Source organism: Aricia agestis, chromosome 4, assembly GCF_905147365.1.
Source record: "Aricia agestis chromosome 4, ilAriAges1.1, whole genome shotgun sequence".
In the NCBI taxonomy this organism is placed as follows: Eukaryota; Metazoa; Arthropoda; class Insecta; order Lepidoptera; family Lycaenidae; genus Aricia; species Aricia agestis.
Genome location: NC_056409.1, coordinates 5943421 through 5962992, shown reverse-complemented (window position 1 = coordinate 5962992; position 19572 = coordinate 5943421). Strand labels below are relative to the sequence as shown.

Genomic DNA, 19572 nt, shown 5'->3' with positions numbered 1-19572 from the left:
TCTTAAGGATGGACCGACCCACACGCCTCGAGTTACTATTTCATTCTCAATTTTCTTTGTTTTCATCTCAGCATCAATCTAGATTGACAAAACATTCTTCGAAATTCCTCATTTGGTATTCTCAAAAGAGATGGATGGAATGGAATTAAGAATTCAAAGTAATATATTTTCGTAATTTATCAAAGACTAAATGACGCCCGCAACTCTGTTGCGCCAAAATTTGTTTATCGCGTGGGAACGGTGCACCGTTCCCACGAGATAATTTTTTCGGGATAGAAGTATCCTACGTCTTTTCCCGGGACCCAAATTGTCTCCATACAGCAAATTTCAGAAAAAAAAACAAAATTCAGCATAATCGGTTCAGCGGTTTGAGCGTAAAAAGGTGACAAAAATGGACTTTCGCATTTACAATAGGGTTAGATTTTTTTAAAATTAATTATAGTCAGATTTTTTTTGCACCAGTGTTTAGAGGAGGTCACAAATAGCTTAAATTCGAAAACTCGACCAGCCACGACGAGTGCGTTAGCCGCCATATTGGTTTGGAGGCCCAATCTTTTTTTAGCTATATCTCCTTTATTTTTTATTTTTTCAAGAAAATGATAAGGATCAAATTTGTCAAAAATTTGATTTTCTACAATTTTAGTCCTTATAATTTTTATTGTAAAATCAATATTTAAGGAAATAACTGCAAAAAACAAGTCAAAGTATAATTTCGACCTGTTCGACCTGTATCGCGATTATTGTCAAATACAGAAAAAAAAACCAGAAAAAAACTTCTAGCTCTTTACATTAACCACAATTAAAGTTAAGAATTCGCTGTCTGTCCGTCTGTCTCTCTCCAGGCTTCAAGAACGGTGATAGGTAGAGACTTGAAATTTTCAGATATTATGTATTTTATTTCCCTCTATAACAACAAATACTAAAAAACATATTATATTTAATATTTGATGGGGCTCCCATATAACAAACAGGATTTTAGTCGCCTTTTTTCCTTTTTGTCAAAAATAGCAGCACTAAGACACTTAAAATATGCATAATTGTATTTGTACTTTAATAATTAATAATAAAATTAAAATAAAATAAATATTTAGGGGGGGCTCCCATACAAAAAGCACAAATTTTTGTCTATCTTTGCCTTATAATGGCACGGAACCCTCATGAGCGAGTCCGACTCGCACTTGGCCATTTTTAAATAATTATTCAGGTGTAGGTTGTGCCGTAATTGTTAAAAGATCTAATTCATGATCAGAAATATTCAGTTTTGTCCAATAGCTTGGGTCCCGGTACATTTACCATAGGTGTAGGAGCTTAAATATTGATTTCTAAAAAAATTCATAAGGATCAAATTTGTAGGAAATTTAATGATCTATCACCTACAACTTTGTTTTTACAATTATTTTCGCTAAATTCGATAATAATTGGCATACGAGCGAAATTATACTTTGACTTGTTTTTTGCATTTGTCTCCGTAAATATTGATTTTACAATGAAAATTGTAAGAACTCAAAATGTAGAAAATTAAATTTACAACAAATTTAGTTCTTATCATTTTCGAAAAAAAAAAAATAAATAAAGGAGATATAGCTAAAAAAAGATTAGACCTTCAAACCAATATGGCGGCTAACGCACACGTCGTGGCTGGTCGAGTATTCGAATTTAAGCTATTTGTGACCTCCTCTAAACAAAAAAAATTCTGACTATAATTAATTTCAGATTTCCATACAAGGCTGAACTAACCCTACTGGGCTAATTATAGCAGGATTTAACTTTTGCGTGCTGACAGCCATCAATTACTAGATGAAGATTGATCAACATTTAATAAGATTAACTTAAAAGAATCTAATTAATTTATTACTTATTAGGAATAAGTAATAAATTAATTAGATTTTAATGTGTAATAAGCACTGCCTGATGCCTCACAATGTAACTGATAAATAACATAATAGTATTACATCTACTAAACTAAGCGGAAACATATAATTTTACGATTCCAAAATATACATTAACGACATAAAAAAGAATATTAATATATAAATTAATATAATGTATATATTAATATTATTTTTTATGTCGTCAATATAAATATAAAATAATACGTTTCGGGACATTATTGTGAGGCCATGTTTGAAGTTCTCTCGTGGGCGTACGTCAGGGCGTTCTTGAAAATATGAACAATATTATTCCCGGCACAAATAGAGATAAGTTTCCATCATGCTGCTCTTTATAGGATATTTCACACGTATTTCGTATCAAATATTACACGATCAAATACGCTATAAACTCAGTCAGGTTATTAGTTGTAAATATTATGTTATATCTATAACTATTTTCTGATAGATATTTCAATAACTTTTTCAATAACTTATCTCATTAAAGAATAAGACTTTGGATTATTATAATAATTAAACGAATTAAAAGCAAGTACGAAATAAAGAAAAAAACTGTTATTATTTTTTTAATTTGTTGGTAGATTCACTAATAAAGTATGGTACGATAAAACTAAAGAATCATTATTGTATTCTTATTAATCTTAAACCAAGTTAAGCGCGTTTAGATTGCTTAAAACTCCAAAAGTAGTTTTTTCGTTAAAACTATTTTGTTATGGGATAGGATCCGGGCTAGAAACTGTATTCATGTTGTATCAAAATAGTTGAATCGGGTTACAGATATTAGTCGAATATTGGGAAGTAGGGCAAGTTCATTAATTTTTGTGTTCCTGATGACGCGGCCATTTCCGATGGTTATTCATGTCGAAGAAGATTAATTAAGACGTCGCGATGACCAAATATTTGAAAACCATCATCTATAATATCAGGGGTTCCTTTAATTCGACGAAACGCCTTTTATTGTAAGAGGTATTCTGCAATTTTACTGTTTTGATTAAGATCTTTTTCCAAAACAATACGATAAAAATATTTTTCATATCAGTCATAAATTTTTTAACCTATTATTTCAGCCATAATAATAATTATATTATTTCATATATTTTATTTTTCTTGCAACCAGCGTGTAACTAAGTTAAGTTAAAGTTAAAGCTGTATTCAACGTACTGAGCACTCCTCTTGTGTAGAATTAACACTTGGCGTGTAAATTGCGACTTCTCCCGACCAGCATAGCTAGCACAAGCACGTAGCAAACGAAAGAAACTAAATTTTGACAGTTTTACCGGATAAACATTGGAGAAAATGTTTCTTTCGTATCTCGATATCTTCCGCTTTTGAAAATCTATAAGTCAAGCATGACGAACCGCTTTTGACATTTAGTTTCTTGATTCTTTTTTTTTTATTATGGCACTTGGCTATAAAACCATGGCTAGTGTCGAGTAAATGGCGGCAAATTAAAAAAATCGATGTATAGCAACCCTGTCTATAGCCGGAATTATAGTTTTGATCTACAAACTACGAATAATAAAGTTACTTAGTTTTTATTTTTCGTATTTCGTAGATCAAAACTATAATTCCTGCTATAGACAGGGTTGCTGCACGTCGATTTTTTGAATTTGCCGCCATTTATTCGACACTGGCCATGGTTTTATAGCCGAAATGCCATAATAAAAAAAAAAGAATCAAGAAACTAAATGTCAAAAAAATAAAATTTGCCGTTGCTATAACGGTTGCTATGGAAAGAGTTTCTTGACTTTGTCCACTGGAACTCAAGTCGACGGGTGGCGCCATGCTCAGGAAAAAGATATGTAGACATGGGAAAGAAACTGCCATTACTTTCTTCCGAAGAATCGACTGGGCAATGGCGTGCTAGCTATGCTGCTGCTGGACTTCATTAAAGCTGAATTATTCATTGAGTGTCCTACACTTATAATTAGGCACATACATAATTAACAAACTATTGAATAAACTAATTAGCTTCTAACGAACTTGCAGGAAACACAGCTTGAAACAGGAACAAAATTATGAATGTAACTTATAACGGAAAATGTATTAATTAGTACGTGTTTTCTCATAAATAAGAAGCATCGAATAACTTATTTTTACAAATAACGATTGAGTATTCTAAATAACATAATATAATATATTACAAAGTATTTAAAATTAATTTAATTTAAACGACCTTCAATAGTATTTATCACATTTTCACCGCAAGTATTTTAGTGCACTCTACAAACTTTAACGCTTTCTGACACACACCGATTGTCGACCCCTTAAGGTTGTCTGCGCACTTTTGCCCCACGTCCGATATCACGATCCTCCGGTCGTTGTGATGAAAAGCATTCACACGTTTATTATAATTGTTAACGTTAATATCCCCACGATTGTTCATGATGCCAAAAAGACTCAGCACGCAATGAATCACGCAAGGAACATCCCCTCGAATCCTCAAACATTGCCAGGTCAACTTGTCTATAGTTTTGTCGCGAACATACATAGTCGACATCGAGTGTGCTAGGTCTTTCGATAGGAATGATGCGTTGTGTCCCAATATCGCGACTACCACCAACATCAACGCGATACTGTGTGGCGCTGAAAATATTACAGGTATTAAATGTAAGTCAAAATATAAAAGCATTCGTATGATAATATTATTAAATGTACTATAACTTGTAGGTGGAAATTCATGTTTCACAGTAATAATAATTAAACACTTTTCTTGTACTTTATTATATTATATAAAGTATTATATATTATTATAGTATAAAGTATTAATATACAAGGTGTAACAAAACTAAGTGATAATACTTTAGGGTGTGTACGTGTTCCTTGTATAGAGTTCACTGTGAAAGTAGCAGCGTTGAAAGACCAAATTTTTAATAAAACTTAGTTTTGTTACACCTTGTATAAAGTATTACATATAATATTATGTATATAAGTATTATAATAAAGTATTATGATAAATAGAACAAGAGCAAGTACAATTGCTTTTGACTCGCTTGTGAAATAGTTGAATACGTTATTTGTAAGATTTTCCAATAACTTTCGGCAAACCTCCATGTCATTTTCTCGAAAACAGTGGTACATTGATCGAATATCGGCCCAAGAGCAAAGTTGGAAGTTATCCGCAAACACACAGATGTTTTCTTATTCAGATTTATCACGAAGTATAAATCATAAAGTTTATGCTCCCCAACATAAAGTCAACGACAACTCGCGATTATTTGCATATAATTATTATATCATTTATCATTGTCTATCTACGGATGTACCGTCAAGGAAATTGATTCATAGGCATATAGCGTTATTGATTGGGTTATAAGTCATAACAAGTCTTTGATAGACCATACTTGACATGACGAGAATAGATAGTAACTAAGTGATAATACTTTAATGTGTTATGTGTTTTTTATATTATAGAGTTCACTGTAAAAGTAGCAGTGCTGAAAGAGCAAAAATTTTTTGTGATTTGTATGAGCAAGATGAAAAAAAAGTTGCCCTTTAGCGCTTTCACTTTCACAGCGAACTTTATATTATATACACCCTAACGTATTATCACTTAGTTTTGTTACATTCTGTATATAGTAAGAATAAACAAATGAGTCAAATTCTCTGCTAGTTATACTGCCCTAATAAATTAAACAGCAGATAATTTAAACGATTGTCGCATTTTTGTTGCTATTCGCTGTGGTAATTATTTTTTATTAAAAGGAATGGGGATACTATACTCCTATCTATCAATCCTAGGAATGTAAATACGATATCCTAATTATTTGTACAGTTCTTCTTGTCTGCGTAACTGTGTAATGTACAATATTATGTCTTTGATTCTTTACCATGACAATATTAATGTTGGGCTTCTTCTTTCGCTCATGAAATTTATTTGCTTCAGCCCCACCTACGCGTACAGCAAAAGTCAAATAAAGTTTTATTACATATGCTATTTTTGGAATACATTTATATTATCTACTCACAATAATTCATTTTTGTTTATTTTCCTCATCCATTTTTATGCAGATAAAAATTTGTACAGCCATTCCATTAAAACTCGTTGGCGCTGCAACTATGAGAAACTTGAAGTATTTTCTGTTTTCACGTTTTATAATTGCATTTTTGCGCGCTCAGTTTCCATTGTTCTTAATCAGTATTATCAGTTATGTAAACACTGGCAACAGCTGTTTGTTGCGTCACTGATTTCCGTGGTTTACTTTTCTCTCTTATCCTCATAGGATTGCATAAAAATACCAACTATTTTGGCTACTTTGATATCGTACGGTTTGTAAGTGTAATTATATTGTGCATTTTTTTATGAAATAAGGGGGCAAACGAGCAAACGGGTCACCTGATGGAAAGCAACTTCCGTCGCCCATGGACACTCGTAGCATCAGAAGAGCAGCAGGTGCGTTGCCGGCCTTTTAATTGCATTTATATTATAAATAAAGCAACACAGTTGCATATTAGGGTAATTTGGGATAGGTAAGCCAATAAGGGGTTTAGAGCTGAATTAATCTAATTAGGGGTTTAATAATATGATTATTTCGGTTACTGCGGTCACAGGCCGCGCTGTGTGACAATATATACCTGCTCTATGTATATTACGCATTTATAGACGTACACGTTTAGTAAGACTATTCGGATGTATTACTTTTGGCAACAATTGCATTGTATCTGATTGATCGTTCTTCTTTTTGCTTCTATCTTGATCTATTCTATCTTGATCTAGCTTGATCATTTGCAGACGCTATTAGCTTAGTAATAATCATATTAATAGGTTTTGCTTTTTGTACACGATTTATTTTAGCTTTGTAGATGAGAGTTTTTAAACTCTTAATTGAATACTAAATGGTAATTTAGTATTCAATTAAGAGTTTAAAAACTCTCATCTACAAAGCTAAAATAAATGGTGACACAAAAAACACATGCTTTCTTACCAGAAAGCATGTGTTTTTTGTGGACGGCTACGTAATCGTAAGGTTTTAAGCTCTCAGACATTTAAAATTTGCTATAAATATACTATTCAGAACACATCCAGTAATGAAGCAACTTTTAAATTATTCCATTTTGAAGATGGCCACCCATTTGTTGAATGTCAATATAAACAGCGGGACACGCAATAATGAACTCTATGCCAAGAGCACAAGGGTGCTTGGAAAATGTATTTTTTCCGACCACAATAAGTAATTAATACTTGCGCCGACGTGGTGAGAATACCTCGTGTCAATGCTTTAAGTAATGGTTTTTAATTTAACTTGGACTTGTACTGGGAATAATTTAAGTGTTTAAAGTGTAGTGCAGTCAGCATTTAATTTATTAGAAGACACGTTTTAGGGAAGTGAAAGCTTATCTGGTTCTTGTGTCTGGTTTATAATATTAAGTACGATGGCAATGTTATTTTAATTCTTAAAATAAACTTTATAATAATTGTTTGTTACATTTCAAATAACAGTATAATTATATTGCTACACATGTAGAAAACGTTAGGTATGCTGAGGGCAAATTGAAATATAATTTTATAATCCTTACCTACTTGTTTTATAACATTATCCAAGTCTTTAAAGATATTATATAAAATTGCTAGTTAATGTGATTAATTCTGTGTCAATTATAACTTTATCTAAATAGAGCAGACATTAAAAATAATGACTAGATAATATACATAATATCCAGATTTATTACTTAGGCTGTAACACCTGTATTTGTAATAATATATTACTAGATGTCATACGCAACTCCATTGCGCTCAAATTCGTTTATCGCACGAGAATCGTACATTTTCCCGAACAAAAACTATCCTAGATTCTTCAGCAAAGTATCTTCATACCAAGTTTCGTTTTTTCAGCTTTCTCCTTTTAAACTTTCTCATCTCTTAAAATATCTTCATACCAACATCTAAATATGTTCAGTCTTTTAAGCGCGAGAGGTAACAAACCGACAGGCAGACTTAGTTTCGCATTTATAAAATTATAGTAGAGGAGGGGAGGGTGCTATTTTTGTAGTCACTCGAGCGTCATGGAGACTTAGTAGGTTTTGTACATAAGATAAAACTGATTAAAAAATAATAAGAGCGTTTTTTTATTTTAGTGGTGGATTCAGAAACTGCAGCCATTTTAAAGTTTAGAAAAAGGAAATTTGTTCAGAAAATTGCTTACTTAAGTCATTTATTAATATTATATTTTAGACAGCAAGGACTAAATCATTTAGTTTAGTGCAATATCTGCGAACCTTAGTTAGGAAAATATGAATCTTTACTTTTTATATTTTAAAATGTACACAGGCTTACCAAACCTTTGAATCGTCAGTGCTTTATAATGGAAGCTTCTTTGGGGGTATAATAAACATCCAGTATCTTAATCTGACAAACCCGATGACTTATCAATGTAAAAAAAAAATAACCCGCCACATGAGAAATCTGATTTCTATACCATGATAACTAGACACATGTCGGAAGCCTATAAAGGCTTAATCTGACACGCTGGAGCTACTCACGAAATCCCCTCTTCCCCTCCCCAACTATTAGTAAGGATTATTGATTATGATGCAATGTGAAGTGGTCTTAAATAGTTCAATCTAAACTTGTAACCGCAGCACTTCCGAGTAACATCCAACGTTACACGTTACGGAACTTGTGTTTAATGTTCCCGGACAACGTGTTCCACACTGTTGATGATACACGCAACGTAGTTTAGAACTGTAGCCAAATTACTATAGCGACTATGTTGCGTTACGATCATAAATATATTATAAGTCTATGGTTACGACCATAAAGTTAATATACCTAGCGGAATAGAGAAACAAAGGCCTGAGTAAGAGAGATGTCACTATCACTAACACTGCGTGGTAAAAAGAGACGTGTGATACATTGTCATGTATCACACGTCTCTTGCTGCTATCGCAGCACTCTTTTTTTGACGTCCAGTCGGCACGTGCCGCACGTTGATAATTTAATCTCATAGAAATCATGTTCAATCATGCTTGTGTAAGTGTATACGTACACATATTTTTACACAGAGATGAAACCAATTTCGGTTTCGTTTGACAGCTCGAGATTGTTGCTCTATTCCGCTAGGTATATTAACTTTATGGTTACGACAGACATGAATAGGACATTACTGCAATGTTTTCACGCTAAAGGCAGCACTAGCATAGACACTAGACAGTTACTAAAAGGTTTTGTTCAAGTTACTAAAACGTTTCTGTCAATATTCTGATATGATATGTGCAACATGTCGGATTTCGGTCGGATTATGTAGTATGTGTGCTAGTAGTGCCCCCCTGCTTCGACCTTTGCGTAATATTCCACTGTTCTTATTGTAGGTTACATTCGATGTGTTTTTGCTCTGATTCTGCTAATCCAACATTAATTCATTTCGGTTTCCCTGCAGACTTGCACAGCTACAAACTGCGGCCAAATTGTAGTTAGAAATAAAATGGGTTTTCTAATTTAAACATTAGAACTAAACATTATTAATTTGATATCTTTGTCGAAATGGAAATTTACACCGATACAAAATATATAATTATTTATAAATGCTGAGCGCCTAATGAAAAGTTGCACTCCTAATTTTCAGGAGGGAGAAAAGTTGGCAGGAGGATTCCACACCGCCGTTTTTCCATACAAACGTTGTCCCCTGTTTCCTCCCTGGATAATGCCGGTAGAGTTATGATTTTTTTCCTGAATATCTATGGCTACTATTAGCATGTCCCTATGTTTTCTTTTTTTTCATAATTTTATTATTAAAAAAGATAATAACGTCCAAAAACCCAAAAAAAAATGGCCAGATTTTCCTCTGTGTTCATACACCCAGAAAACAAAACTGGCTAAAATATACAAAAAAAATAAAACATAGGAACACAGCTCAAGCCTTGCTTTAATTCTTAATGAAAAAAATACTTAAATCGGTTAAGTTTTGGAGAAGAAATCAGCGGACAACGAATCGAAGATTTTCTGTTCGTTTATTAGAGCTTTTGTCGTGTTGTCTCTATCGCGCTCTGCGGTGGGAGACTTGAGATTGGTGAAACAGCAATACATTTTCAAATATCTATTTTCAATTTCTCTCGCCCCTGGTGTATCCTCTTAAGTTCCATGTTAGAGGAGAATCTTTCCGTCGTAGATAGACGACGGTTTTCCTCAAGCTGCGGGTCAAAGGAGGTTGTAATTGGGTCACATAAATTGCACAAATCCATAAGATATTAATTTAGTTAACTTCTCCCTTGATTTTATTTTTGTCGGCCAAGCAGCCAAGCACCAAACAAGAGTAAAAAGTTTAGTTGGGTGATTTTTGGTAAAGAAGTTTAGCTTTGCCAAAATTACATAATTAGACTAATGCGATTCAATTTTTTTTTGTAAAAGGAAATACTTTTACGAATGTTTAAATATAATTAAGCAATTGAGATTTTTCATTATGACTATAGAATATTATAGATAAGTAATTTATTATTTAGAAGGACGAGTAACCAACGTCAAAAATTATGTAACGCCATAAAAATACAGTGCTCAACTTTTATCGTCTTATAGTCTCTATGCTGACATCGTAAGGTTCACTCTCATAGACTCGGAGGTAAAATAACTTCGAACAGAGTATGTCTAGCGGAAATGAAGCATTCACCTATCTAGCCTACATCTGAATATTTAAATGTATTCCAGTGGCGATCGCGGACTCGGACGATCCATCACGACTATCTGACGCCGGATATTTCGCCCTCGGCTTTGGACATCTTTCGGCTTCAGATTAAGGTATTTGATTTTATAATATTCAACTGTGTTATGTAAATAATGATTCGATGAAAAGAACGAATTATTTAATATCGTATCGTTATAATATCCGTTTTGTTATTTTTCTTTGCATTTAAGGCGACGCCTTGATAATTTGGCTGTAGCGATATCGATTTTTCTCAGTTATGACTAAAGCTAAGAAAAGTTCATTGTCAGTATTCATCATGTCTTTGTCTTTGAATTACCCATAGCATAACACGATTGGTCAACTTTTATAACACAGAATAATCAATCAAAAAAACCTCTCTAAAAAAAGGGATTCCTATTTTGCCAACAGAGGAGAGTGATTTAAGCTTCCAGTACATAGATTGGTTCCAGTATATGCTTTAATTTGCCCATAGCTTATATGAATAGTATTTATAGTTTTTAAATTACGCGACAAAAGCCATTTTATCGCTTACGCCCTTTCCATTTTTTGCTGTTCCATTGCTTGTTTTCTATAAGAGGCCGGGCCAGCCTCTCATAGAAAACAAGCAATCTAAACCGTATGCAAAACGGTTTTTTACTTTAACGCGGCGTCACTTTAATAAATGTAAGTTGTATCAAATCCTAGTCTATGCTACTTACGGTCTAGTCAACAGAACGTTATACGTTGCTAATTATGATTGCATATTAATTTAATCTATTTTTTCGCCAATATAAAACATGTTCTTCACACTTCAAAATTTCTATGAAGAACGATTTGCTGTGAGGTTACTCGGAATCTTGTAAGCCAACGTGAATTCCGTTTGAGGTCAATAGTGTGTCCTATTAGTCGGAACTGCCGGAAATCCTGCCACAGTGTAGTGTATCCGCTTTCAAATGTCGCAACTCGCAAACCTTGCTTGTGCCTTGATTGTATTTATTTTGTGTTAAAGTATCGGTATAACATACAAATAAAAGTTAAAAAATTAGCCTTTGCTAATAAATTTTTGCTAATAAAATTGTCTCTGTCCAGTGTCCACCAAGCGACTTTTTCTATCATACGAGTACAAGACAAAGCATTGCTTTCTTACCCCGGCGGGGTTAAAATGGTCGCTTTGAAGAATCATGATATGAATCATAATATGATTCATTTTTCTAAAATCGCAAAATGCAACTCTGCTTGCAATTCATTTCTGTATTTTTGTACTGATTTGACATTTGTCAGTTTGACAGCTTTGACAATTAATTTGCTGAATTGATTGAGAGGAATTGCTAAATGTGACCATTTTAGCCCCGCGGTTCTTCTCGCCGGCTTAGTTCCCCAAGGTGGTCGTTTCTGTAATTTTTTTTAAATTGTATTCATAAATAAAAGCATTTTTGTTTTATTTTTCATTTCTATTGGTATAATATCGGCGTACACAATGTCGATTAGTGGTAAGATATTTTAGTAGTTACTTATATACACACGTATACCCAATGCCTAAATAAATATATTTGATTACGTCATAAAAACACGACAACATGAAAACATCTACGAGACGCTCCGACAGAAAATTCTATACTTTTAGAGCTCTTTATCTTTTAATTACCATCTTAAGCCAAATTAAAACATTAATGCCTAAATAATATTCTAGACTTTTGTTTATTTTCTGCTACGCTAAAGGTATAATACCTTAATACAAGTTTATTATTTTACCAGAAAATAAACTTGGTATCACAATTTAGTCTGGCATATATAAAACATAGGGTATATTATGTATTTAATCTTTAGAAAAATAGGGGTTACAGTAGTAGGAAATAAAATATATAATAATATTATGTAAAATTATAATGTATAAGTTAAAACACCCAATTACATATTAGCAGGATGTCTACCATATAGGTTATAGGATGACTCCGAACGATTGGGTAGTTTTCAAGGTCACAAATGACATTACCTACTTATATAGTAAAGGTTATTATATTTTTAATTACAGTACTCGCTTTTTTGTGTTTCAGATCATGTGAAAGAACCAAAAATGCTGGAACATACAAAAACCCTGATTATCCTTTGTCTTCTTCATTGTATTGCCTTTGTGACCTCGTATACTGTATACTACGTGCCATATTATGACGTGTATGAGTATGTGTATGAAGACAATGAGACAGCATTGATGACGACAACGGAAAGTAGCATAAGAATGACCACAGAAGAGCCCTGCGAGATAATATGGTGCAGATTGAGAAGAATAGCTCTATATGCTGCACAGCAACTTCTAAGTCCATGATTAAGAAGCAAATAAAGATACCGAATAACTGACCATCAACTAAGTATATAATTAGAAAGTATATAAAATCATTTTTATAATATTACATACTACTAAGGACAGGTTTGTAGTGAGCTGACATTTTAATTACACTAATGCAAGCATACAGATGTAATCTTCTATTGTGAATTATGTTATACATTTCCAGGTGAATTAATGTTTCCTTCTTGTAATGAAATCGAATTGATAGCAATTATTGTATATAGCCGCTTCTTTTCACAATTTTTTTACATTGTGTTTTCATTAAATTAAAATCTACATTTTAAAAAAGCTCATGATAAAATGCTAACTTCGAGAGGTACCTCTCATCATAACGAGAGCGTTATGATAAAATAGTTACCAGTTAATATAACTATCAAAATAATCAGTATTACGGCAGGAAACGGAAGACTACCATCTCAATTTTGGCCTTGAATAACGGTGAAAGGACACAATAAAAGCTCATTAAAATAGATGTTACCAACCATTGCATATAAGAACAAAATAAAGTAAAATTATGAAGATATGAAATATTTCTTAAATTTTCCAGGAAGGATTACGACGCAGCACTTAATAAAACAAACAAAAATCTTTCCTGCAAATTGAAGAGTTGCGCTAGCAGCAGCGGCCTCCAAAGTGTTTGCTTAAATTAACTTTGCTCTCATCGAAATTTGGGTACCCCGTGAGATTTTACAAAGATGGATGAAGATAGATGGATGGTCGATACATAACTTTTCATACAAACAAATTCATCTAAAATGCACAACATTAAAAGTGAAAACAACACCAAAGAGAAAATCTATATATTAATACGTGAGCCAAAAACTTTGTATCCCTTTTGACGAAAAATGGGGAAACGTAGGTGAATTAAATTTTGCACAGCTATAGTTTATATGGTGAAGGAGTGCATCGAGCCAATTTTATCATACATTTTTTTAACAAATAAAATATTACACACACTACAATACACACACTAGGAAAAATGACAGATTTTTGAGTGACAAGCCTATACATACGAAATAAACTCTTTCATTTATGGTTGAAGTCTGTTGACAACAAGGTGACAAATTAGAAATGTATTATTGTTATTTTTATTGAATCTTAGATACTATTAGACAATGCTTACACGGCCAGTCTGAGATCAGCTGAGTCCCAGAGACAAGAGTTGAAAAAAATACGATAAAGTCAATATTTTTTACAAAACATAGGTCTAATGTCGTTGAAACTAAGGTCGAATTTCGACTATTGGGCGACTAAACGCTTAAAAGTTTCACTCATAAACAGAAGCGATCAGAACGTTTCAGAATCTATTAAACGAGATTCTCTCGCCAGACGACGCCTTATTTGATTTTAAGCTTTGAGCTAGCCTTTTAGTTTTATTATGTACAATGAAAAAAACAAAATTTTAATACAAAGCAATAAAAATCCAATTTCCAAACCCTCGTAAAAGTCTCATCAAAGGCGGGATTAATTGTTGATAGGAATTCGACTCCGAGTGGCCGAGCACTTCTCATTAAACACTTAAGCCCGAGAATAAAATGGAAATCGATCTGTTTACTTAATTGTCCCCGCTAATATCCTGCATAATAGATACCTCCTCTTAATTAAGGTTATTGCAGAGAGCGCAGCAGCTAGGCTGACCTTTGAAAACTTCCTTTTCTTCTTTAGATTTTAGTAGACAATAAATATAATTTATTACTATTAGCTTACAGTACTTACAAAATATAGCATAAGAACAAAGGATTAAGACACAAAAACTAACTAGCACTTTCAACAAAATCAACCACCAACAGCAAAATGTGTGAAGTATACAAAATTTGCTTAGAAGTCAATGCCCCATTACATGGTATAACAATTGCAGTACAAGTTTCCTGATTGAAATAGCTGTGTTATTGTTCAGTTTAACTAGAAATAATATCTGCTAACATAAAATTTTACAACCTGGAAGTCTGAACTGAAATAGGAGTTTTACAACTCTTAAACTTAATATTTCTCGTCCTAATACTTTTACTACTACTATTTTTACTACTTTTACTAATTTAGAATAGAATAGAATAAACGTTTATTTGCAGCTAAAACTATAAAAATACATAATAAAAAAGAAACAAATAAAAATAAAAAATTAGTATAAATACTTCAAGTTTTTAGTCAAAATTCGATTAAACATAAATATTTAAGGTCGGCTTGTTAATTAGATTTCTTTTACTAATAGGAGCCGATTTCTCTACCAGGAAAGTGAGTAAGCAAATGTTATTGAGCACACCCATCGTCGTACATCATCGCATATTCAAAATATCGTTGTAATATAAAACTACATAAGGAGAGCAAGACATGTTTACTCTATATCATAAAAAAGTCATGAATAAATTGTTATTTATATCACCTTCAAGATGGAAAAAGTTTGCCGCTGCCTGTGACTTCATCAGAAGCTGCTCCGCGTAAATATGATACTTGTTTTACTAAAGTTTCGAGAAAGGTCCACCTAGAAAATATCGCACCTATATGACACGGGTATTGACTAGATATTATAATAAATACTAGCAACCCGCCCCGGCGTCGCACGGGTATAAAATATATAGCCACTGAAAAATTATTAAAATCGATAGCCTTAATGATCCTTCACGTGGTCTACTTCTTATCGGTGCCTAATAACATAAAAATGGCTCCAGTAGTTCGCGAGATAAGCCCTTTCAAATAATTTCCCCCGTTTTTTCCACATTCTCCTATTAGTCTTAGCGTGATAAAATATAGCCTTCCTCAATAAATGGGCTATCTAACACTGAGAGAATCATTAAAATCCGTTGCCGTCAAAAGGGACATGGGGGAAAAAAGCGACTTTGTTTTATAATATTATGTATGTATATCTATACATACATAATATTATAAAACAAAGTAAAGTGTTATTACTATGTGATATAGAAAAATATGCTTTTAAGTTATACGTTATTTTTGGTATGAAAAATAGATGTTAGCCGATTTAAATGGCCAAACACGATGAGAGCACAGAATTGCATCAAATCAGTCCAACTGTTTTGTAGAACAAGCAAACACTGCTATACGAGAATTTAATGTATTACTTCTTTACTAATTAAAAGTAACCCTGTGCCTTCTATTTGTGCGAGTTCGTCGCGGTGACACCTTTAGGGTGGGTTGCACCTAATGTTGCACCAGAGGCGTTGTTATAGTTAAGGTTAAAGTTATCGTCAAATATGGCGTCCGTAAAAGAATCATAATTTTAAATAATAAACATACTTCTATATAAAAGATGCAGAAGTTGTCTCCATTTTCGATCAAAGAAATTAAAATGTGTAACGCCACGAAGTTCATCACAATGTGATCTGCTTACTAATTTACTTCTCTTCCTCATGAAAAAACCAATTCCTACTCACTTTATGGTACCGGATATTATTTCGTAGATGTATTTTTGCTCCATTTATTGTAAGATGAGATTTTCGTGGGTTTTGCGATAAAATTACACAACATTATATTCTGCCATCTAGTGAATAATAATAGATATGTTTACACTTGTGTAAGTGGCACCTAACCTTATAAAAATTGAAGTGTATTTTTTGTGAAGAAATATATTATAATATAACGTAATGGTATTTATTAAGACTATAAAATAAGCACTATTAAATTAGATTTTTGTATGGGAAAATTATTTTCATGTTATTTCTTGTACAATTTTTGTCTTGAATAATAAAAAAAATCATTAGATATAATGTACCTTATTTTTGCGACGTCACAGTGTTGCTTACAACAATTTCTATAAAATTGTACCAACACGTCACAGTTTGCTAAGATAAATGGTGCTCTTACTAGGTGCAACAGGAACAAATTGAAAATTTCAAACCTTCGGGCTGGTAATGAAAACTAAACTTAAGCACTCAACTCTGCTATGTACTACGTAGTTTATTCAGGAGTAATTGAAAACCACCACCTGGAGCGTGCAATGTACTAGGTTAGCGACAAAAATGTCGATCAAATCGATTTTAATCAGTTTTGGATTAAAATCGCAGCTGTAGCTTTAAATCTGTCGAACACAGGACTTTCATATCACAGGCTAAAACCTAGGTCGACCCATCCCCAGTCGTTACTTGATTCGGTTTACAAATAACGCAGTAATCGTTAAACATACAAAAATATGTATCAACAGCTGAACATATATACTACCTCCTTTTTTGGGAGTCGGTTAAAGATGATTGAGTACTAACTTGTACATAATATCTGACTTTTTTTTTTTAAATAAGGGGGCAAACGAGCAAACGGGTCACCTGATGGAAAGCAACTTCCGTCGCCCATGGACACTCGCAGCATCAGAAGAGCTGCAGGTGCGTTGCCGGCCTTTTAAGAGGGAATAGGATAATAGGGGAGGGTAGGGATGGGAAGGGAAGGGAAAAGGGGAGGATAGGGAAGGGAATTGGGCCTCCGGTAAACTCACTCACTCGGCGAAACACAGCGCAAGCACTGTTTCACGCCGGTTTTCTGTGAGAACGTGGTATTTCTCCGGTCGAGCCGGCACATTCTTGCCGCAGATAGGCTCTCCCACGTATAAACTACTTGTAGAAGAGCAAGGAGGTATACAAGTTGCTCTACTACAAGTTAGAGGAAAGGCCTACGCTTTGGTTCTATTTAAATTTGCAAAGAAACCAAAAATATTTTAATAATTTCCCAATTCAAAAGAACTCAAAAACATTTAATGGCCGAAAAGTTACTACAGCTTTGATTTAACTTGAATACTTCACATTTCTGGGAGCTTTGAATAAAGTTTAAACTTGTTATTCTAAATGTCACGTTCATGTCTATAATATAATAATTTTTGAGAAACTCAATTTGGAAAGTTTTCATTTTGACAACGCCATTTTAAATACCGCCATGTTCTAATTTTGGTGTCACAATAGGCACCAGATTGAAATAACCTCGCATACGACATGAATACGAATATTGTCATACCTTCCGTTTCCAGGGAGCGCCGATAAATCAGCACTCACCGACTGAAAAACGACGCGGATCCCACAGATTAATAAAAAGACAGAGATGACATCAGGATAAGAGCTGCTTGTTAGGGTCCCCGCAGATATACAATTTCAAGTTGGCCGACTAAATCGTATAGTACACTGTTAGCTATGGCGGCTTATGAGAGCTCGCACATTGTTTTAGTCGGTCAACTTGAAATTGTAAGTCTGCGGACGCTTTTATACGACACAAATGAGATAGCAAAATAATATTAAAAAATATATGAAGGCAAAAGCTTGTGTTGGTTTCTTACCTCCGCGCGCGCAAAAATACTGAATTAATGTTTAATGATCTTATTTGGAAAAGCAGGTTTAGACTCTACTCGTATATTAACACAAAGGCTACTTTATTTTATCCTAAAAAAGTACGGTATTCCTGTGTGGTACTGCAATGACTAGGTTTTTAAGGTATGGTACAAAACAGTTTATTATTATAATAAACAACAATAATGGTATTTCTTTCATAAATAGCCAAAATATCATGAAAAAAACATGTGTGCCTATATCTAGTTGAAAACTATTAAAGCCGTATCTACCTTCCTTGCCGGTACGCGGTCTCTGCCGTTGACATAATTCCATACCGAATTTTAAAGGCCTCATTATAGACATTGTGCATAAATTATACTCACAAAAAGGTTCCCCTTTTATCGGTTTAAAAGGTTTACTATAAATTCAATTCAAAACTTAAACAGCGTTAAATGTTGGTGGTCTCATGGAATAGTATTTTCAGTTTTGAAATTTAGAAATTTTAGTCCTCGTTCATCACACAGTGTACTCTAAACATCATAAGGGTGCATAAAAAATTTTACCACTGACTTTTTCGGTGTCAGCCATATACCAATATGGCTGACACCGAAAAAGTCAGTGGTATAATTAGATAACATACAGAATATAAGAATACTTATATTCTGTATGTTATCTAATTATGCGTATAAATTCGTAACCCACATCGCCCATGTCAATATTGTCCACATTTATATTGTCTGACCAGGGACTGATTTAATATTCAGTCACAAGATGTTACCGAAATAAACTACATAATATTGACTATTTATAAAAAGTTCATATATACGGGGCCTTTTTTGACCTACGTATCTATGTGCATATTTTACCGACTATAGTACTACAGTTTGTCGACTATAGTTTTTGAAAATCAGGGCGTCTTTTTACTCTTAGATGACAATAAAAACTGAAAGGAATAATCGGCCAAGTGCGAGTCGGACTCGCGCACGAAGGGTTCCGTACCATTATAGAGCAAAATTAGACCAAATTTTGTGTTTTTTGTATGGTAGCCTCTCTTAATTTTTTATTAAATATTAATTTTATTATCAAATATTAAAGTACACATAAAACTAAGGATTGTGTGAAAAATTCAAGTACCTACCTATTACTATCATTGATATAGAGCAAAAAAGGCCAAAAAATCACGTTTGTTGTATGGGACTTAAATATAAATTTTACTTTGTTTTTAGTATTTGTTGTTATAGCGGCATATATACACAATCTGGAAAAAAATCAACTCTCTAGCTATTACCGTTCTTGAGTTACAGCCTGGAGACATACAGACAGACAGATGGACAGACGGACAGACAACGAAGTACGTACGTACGTAGTTTTTTTTTTAATGAAATAAGGGGGCAAACGAGCAAACGGGTCACCTGATGGAAAGCAACTTCCATTGCCCATGGACACTCGCAGCATCAGAAGAGCTG

The 19572-nt window shown here is 33.3% G+C and overlaps 1 protein-coding gene across 1 annotated transcript; it reads right to left on the bottom strand.

The window, feature by feature from the left end:
• Positions 1–4065: 4065 nt before the first annotated feature.
• LOC121726411 lies at positions 4066–5961 on the bottom strand. The gene is made up of 2 exons (XM_042113759.1): positions 5858–5961; positions 4066–4475 (listed from the first exon to the last, which is right to left on the bottom strand). Exons 1-2 carry the CDS (start codon positions 5865–5867, stop codon positions 4081–4083), a joined length of 405 nt encoding a protein of 134 aa, XP_041969693.1. The 5' UTR covers positions 5868–5961; the 3' UTR covers positions 4066–4080.
• Between the last annotated feature and the right edge of the window lie 13611 nt (positions 5962–19572).